This window comes from Solanum dulcamara, chromosome 3 (assembly GCF_947179165.1).
Source record: "Solanum dulcamara chromosome 3, daSolDulc1.2, whole genome shotgun sequence".
NCBI lineage: Eukaryota > Viridiplantae > Streptophyta > Magnoliopsida > Solanales > Solanaceae > Solanum > Solanum dulcamara.
This window is the reverse complement of record NC_077239.1, coordinates 75,932,958-75,939,717: the sequence shown is the minus strand read 5'-3', so window position 1 is coordinate 75,939,717 and position 6,760 is coordinate 75,932,958. Positions and strand designations below refer to the sequence as shown.

The window sequence follows — 6,760 nt, the reverse complement described above, 5'->3', positions numbered from 1 at the left end:
TTCAACTTATTTGTCACTTAGCTTGTATCCTTTTCTTTGAGGTCTCATCACATTAAATTGTCCAATTAGTGTGTTTGAAGAAAAAAAATGGGTGAAATATCAGCAATCTCTAATGGTTTGAATAATGAAAATGGTCATGTAGTTGGAGGTCCAAGAAAGAGTTGTTGGTATGAAGAAGAGATTGATAATGACTTGAGATGGTGTTTTGCTCTCAATAGGTAACTTAATTAACTTATGAATAATGCTAATTCGATTTCATTAGACATATTATTTATTCAGTTTATTAAAAATAATTGTCCAACTTACTTGTTTAGTTTGAAAAGTATTCTAGAAATAATTTTTCATTTTGTGTCTATTTTATTCTTGCTGTTAAATTCTATTCATTTTTCTATATTTAAATTATTTATAATTAATAGTAGTGTTAAATCAAACATGGATAAGTAGAGATGAGTAGAGGGAGTTATTTGTGTCAATATTCAATCATATAACTTTTTTGTTTTACAATAGTCTGACTTGACATAAAATTTTAAAACTATATATTTTTAATAAATTTATAATCTTAAATATGTCATAAAAAAAGTTGTAATGCAAGACCCAAAAATACTTAAATTACTTGAATCCGAAATAAATGTATTCTTTTTTATTTGATTTTTTTTGTGCAGCATTTTGCACACTGGTGCTACTCAATATCAAGACATTCAACTCTTGGACACAAAGCCCTTTGGAAAGGTATTTACTAATTAGTACTTCATCACTACTTTATTTTCTGATACCAAAAAAGATCGAAACAAAATCATCGGTAACATAAAAATGTGACAAAAAAATTATCATATTTATTCAGCTTTTTTAATTTGAAAATTTGTCATTTTATTGTTTGAGAGTATTAAAATGAATTTTTGGCTAATGCAACAGGCTTTAGTGATCGACGGAAAGCTTCAAAGTGCAGAGATAGATGAATTTATCTACCATGAATGTCTTGTCCATCCACCTCTCCTTCATCATTCCAAGTAACAACTTTTTGATCACTCCCAAATAATTATTTCATTTTAATCGTATAAAAATTTGAAGGAGAATCTTGACCCATCTCACAGAAAATAGTTATAAAGCTCGCGCTCCACTAAGTGTATAGATTGAGATCCAGTAGAAGTGGGAGTGCCGCAAGGCTCTTGTAACTGATAAAGTTATTGTCATGTGATTAAGATTTCACAAATCCAAACAATGAAAATAACCTCTTGCACAAATGGAGTATAAGATTACATATAATAGGCTTTTGAAGTCCGGCCTTTCTTCTCTCTTTTTTTTGCGAAATACTCATTATGACTCTGTATTTTAACATTAAGTTCTTAAGCTTTTGAATAGTCTGCAAAATTAATTACATTTAATATTCACTTTAATTATCAGTCCTAGAAGCATATTCATTATGGGAGGAGGTGAAGGTTCTACAGCCAGAGAGTTATTAAGGCACAAAACAGTCGATAAAGTTGTAATGTGTGACATTGATGAAGTAAGTCTCTTATTTTCCCTCCTTTTTCGATCTTTCGATTGTGTAAATACATTTTACTCCGCTAATTAATGGAAAATTTAAATTCACACAAAAAAAAAAACAAATACTAATGTCAAAAAAATTATTGTAGGAGGTGGTGGAATTTTGCAAGTCATACTTGGAGGTTAACAAAGAAGCATTTTCCGATCCTAGACTTGACCTTATTATTAATGATGCCAGGTTCAATCCCCTAACTTTATGAACATGTTAAATTGACCCTTGATTAATATATATATTTGATAATTAATGAATCTTGATTAATAAAAATTGTTGTAATTTTGCAGGGCTGAGCTAGAAAGGAGGGAGGAACATTATGATATAATTGTAGGGGATTTAGCTGATCCTATAGAAGGAGGACCATGTTACCAACTTTATACAAAATCCTTTTATGAATTTATTGTTAAACCTAGGCTTAATCAAAATGGCATCTTTGTCACTCAGGTACATTATACTAATTATCTCTTAAATTTCATCGAAAACGCAACACTTCTAAGTATCGTTTAAATTAAATTAGCATAATACATTGTATTAGTGATTTGTAAGTACTAATTAATGCTGAAATATTGTGGATTAACACTTAACAGGCAGGACCAGCAGGAATTTTCAGCCATACAGAAGTCTTTTCTTGCATTTTCAATACTCTGAAACAAGTTTTCAAATGTAAGTTTCTTGACAGAAAAAGAAAAAAATAATCAAATGTCTGCTAATAATTTATTATATTATGTTATAATTAATTCTTGAAAACTTGATATATCTCAAAATGATATTTAACATTTATTAATTCTTTTGTCTTACAGATGTTGTGCCTTATTCAGCTCATATTCCATCCTATGCTGACACATGGGGATGGGTCATGGTATTATAACTATATTGTTTCAATAAGTCGGTCAAAATAACTATATTTGCTAGTTAAATATATTTTTAAAAAATTATTTTATATATATAAAATGTATATCTTATGTATATTAATACGATAAAAAAAATATACATTTATTGACTGTTATTTTTATGGGCGACTATACAATATAATTTTTTATTAAATTATGTATTATTTGGTATAGGCATCAGATACTCCTTTTGTTGCAAGTGTGGATGAATTGGACCAAAGAATCAAGCAAAGGATCAAGGGAGAAAATAGATATCTTGATGGGAAAACATTCACTTCAGCCTCTACATTGAGCAAAGCTGTTAGAAAATCGTAAGGAATATTCCAATTTTATTAATTATTGGTTTAGTAATTTAATTGTGTTATACACTCATAATTTAGCTTTAACTTAATTACCACAATAACAGTCAATAGGTAACTTTTCGTATACAATTAAAATTACGTATATTATAGTTCGTTTTTCGCGACTATCTCGATGATTATTGCTAAGATGAATATTTGAACAATGACAGATTGAACAATGAGACTCATGTTTACACAGAAGGGAATGCAAGATTTATTTATGGACATGGAAGACACAATCAAGCATGAGATTATGGAACAAAAATTGAAAGGGGAGCTACAAGATTATTGTAGCACATAAAAAAAAAAAACTTGGAAACTTTTCTAATTTTTTTGTTTTTGTTTTTGTTTTGTTTTCTCCTTATGGTTTTAACTCAAAAGTTATCTAGGATCTTATGTTTCTTATATATGTATTTTTGTTGGAAGTGGTGGGGTGCTATGTAGTTAGTCTTTCTTGTTGTTTTTGAATTACTATATGGTTTAATATGGAATATTATCTTTTAATTTTGAATCCCCAATTTTTTGTCACATTATAAAGTTTGTTTATTTTTTCGTACATTAAAAAAGACCAAATAAATATTTTTATATCTTTCATAAGCTACACAATTTAAATATGCCAAGAGAAAGAAACTTCATATCCTTGAACACATTTTCGTCAAACGAGAGCCAATGGGGTCAATTAGAATGTCCTTATTTCACAGAAAATTAGCATATTGATATATGCATCTACTTAATTTATCCCTTGTTTCTTCTTTTTCCTGTTGTTATTACTTGAGAATTGTACAAATAAAAGGTAGGCCATATTCCATTAAGCTTCTTCATAGCATATGACCACTCAAAAATACCTTAATTATGTTTTATAGTTGTAGTTTGTTAATTACAATTCCTAGCTATAGTTATAGCAGCGTTTGTATAATTCGCACAATATTTATATACGTTTGTATAATTCGCATTTTTTGTATAACGTTTGTATATTTCACTATAAAATTCATGCACAATGTTTGTACGATTCGCTATACAATTTGAAGTGTTTGTAAATTTCGCTATACAATTTAATTCGCGCACAACGTTTGTATAAATCACATGAATTATACAGAACTCAACTGTATAATCACGCGAATTATAGAAAACTCAAACTATAATTACAGCTAGATATTTACTGCGAGCCATAATTAATTCAAACTATATAGCTAATTAATTAATATATGCTTACTTATCCGCGTAATTTTTCCAAACCAAATAGGGATTAATTGGGCCAAGAAAATGTTAAAAGGAGACTCTATTGGACATGCAAAAATCCAAAACTAATCCTTAAGTGGTGATTGATAAAACACCCATTTTGGGTAGCTATGCTTGTGGGCTTGTGGCCACTCAAAGCAAAGATATATAACAAAATATCTCCAAATGATTTAGTGATGTATGTGTCATTTCTTGATACAAAATAATACATAAACTCACTAATTAAATTAGGTCTAGTGGTATATGTCGTGGAGCCTCACTTTCCATGCTGCTCTCCTTGCCTGCCAGTGTGTTGGCGTCGATGAAGGTTTAGTGATACTTGGGGAAGTCATTCAAAAAGATTGTTTTTTTTTTCAACTTTCTAATTGCAATTAAACTTTCTGCATATTATGTTCAATATTATAAGATTAAAGGACATATTTTAATATATTTGATATATATTTAATTTAAAATTATAAATATTTAAAAATTTTCTTTATTTTTTTGAGTTTCGCGTCAAATCAAAACAAGCTAAATAAATTGAAACATACGAAGTGCTCCATATACACAAAAATATAAAAATAAAAATAAAAATAGCAAAAGGAAAAACACTCTTTGGAATCATTTGCTTGTGTTTCATGTGGTGTGCCATATATATTCAATGATTATGCGTGCTGTGGTGGACTCTACTTGTATCGTCACCTTATAATAGTAATAATTAATAATATAAATAAGACGCCAAATCAGTCCTCTCAATTAGTAGTAGTACTAATAATTCATGGTTTTTTCATCCATCAGCATCAATCATTTAGGAAATATGAAATTTATCGATAATTTTTAGTTAATTCGTTGTTAATATATTCTTAGTTAATTGTATCTTTTTAAAATTCATCGTTAATTCATAACTAAATGAGATATATAAAATTTTTGTTATTTAGCTATAAAATTTTATTTGTCGCTAATTTTTTATTTTCTACAAATGAATATATAACTTTATTATATATGCACACCTAAATTCAGCCACTTCATTCATCTACTTGATGATGATGATATTTCTAATTGTTTTGAGTTTAGTGAGAAAGATATTATAGTAATATGCTAGTTCGGATACTTATGGATTTCTCCGTAGCATATGCGGATTTGCAGCAATCATGATTTGTATTATTTATCTTTGAAAATTCTCACAAAGCAAATGAACTTTTTTTTCCATATAGCATATATATCCTTTAGGAGATACATAATGTTTTTCTCTATTGGAAATCGTTATCTAATGTGGAAAAAAGATATTCATTTTTCCTACATTCATAATAATATATTTATACACTAATAAGTAGGGGTGTACATGGACCGGGTTGGTTCGGATTTTTTACAAACCAAACCAAACCATTTGTGTTGGATTATTAAATCTACAAACCAAACCAAACCAATAAAAGTCGGGTTTTACGATATCAATTTTTCTTGGATTTTTTGGGTTTTTTCGGATTTCTCAGGTTTTTCATAGTATCTAATAAAAAACACAAAGGAGTGCTTCTTAAAAAGAGTTCTAATACAAAATATCAACATATAAGATGGAGGCAGAACATTGTTTAAAGTTTTAACTTTATAATATAACTTTATAAGATGATTTTTTTTGTATATTATTTAGATGGGCTTCTCAAGTCCAAATCTAAATGTAAGAAAGAAAACAAAAATTATGAAATTTTTTTAAAAAATATTTATAAATTACATTTTATTTTAATAAATATTTTTATGTATAACATAATTTAAAAGTAGTATATCTATAATCGGGTCGGTTTGAGTTCGGTTTGATTTTTTTTAGTTAAAATCAAACCACCTTATAATGGTCGGATTTTTTTTCCAAACACCAAACCAAGTCAAACCAAACCACTAGTTGGGTTTTTTAACGGTTTGGTTCGGTTTGTCGATTTGGTGCGATTTATCAGTTTACCCTGTACAGCCCTACTAATAAGGACTAAAATTAAGAAAGACGACAAATGAATGAACTATCAGGTTAATTAAAAACTCTTATGACTGATCCGACTCAATAAATATTTCCAACAGATATACTAAAGCAAAATGAAATATCTTCTAGATTGGTCCCGGTAATTATCTCATCCCTTATGGTGCAATATGAAAAATCAGATCACATTCCTGGGTTAGCATCATTAATTTGTAGAACATAAATAGGTAGATTGGATATGACGCGGGAAGCGAGATTTAGATGATTTAGACATGTGAAGAAGAATTAATTATAGATAATTATAAGAGAGATATAAATAGATTGAAGAAGTCAGATATGACCTTGTATAGAAGTTTATGGAGGACACATGATGGAGGATTAATTAGCTAGTAATTGAGGGTTGCCACACTTAGTCTTTTAAACTAGCAGTCGTTGTATTCCTCTGGGAGTTTCTTGTTACTCCATCTCTGTTATTATTTATTATTTCTATTATTTCAATAATTATCGTGTTATTTTGTTATAGTGACTATTCCATATTTAGGTGGGGATGGGGGGTGATGGAGTTGGTATAAACAAGAGTAAATAGATTGGAATCTTTTAAAATCCATTGTTTCAAAGCTTAAATGGTCTAGCAAAAGTTATTTAAGTCCTGATGTACTATGAATATTATTTACCAGACAATTCATATGTACGGTATCAGCGTGAAGGACTGGGGTTGCAATTCCATTAATTTTCATGAATTTATGGACATGAATGGTAATAAAATGATTGAGATAAATTCCTTCGCTCTTAATAAGAGGCATCAAATTTG

General features: G+C 28.7%; 1 protein-coding gene across 1 annotated transcript; it reads left to right on the top strand.

Moving 5' to 3' along the window:
• LOC129881810 (thermospermine synthase ACAULIS5-like) lies at positions 1–3,275 on the top strand. The gene is made up of 10 exons (XM_055955916.1): positions 1–218; positions 663–729; positions 913–1,007; positions 1,402–1,504; positions 1,635–1,723; positions 1,828–1,984; positions 2,128–2,203; positions 2,341–2,399; positions 2,605–2,741; positions 2,942–3,275. The coding sequence occupies exons 1-10, from the start codon at positions 88–90 to the stop codon at positions 3,018–3,020; spliced, it is 993 nt and encodes a 330-aa protein (XP_055811891.1). The 5' UTR covers positions 1–87; the 3' UTR covers positions 3,021–3,275.
• Positions 3,276–6,760: the final 3,485 nt, after the last annotated feature.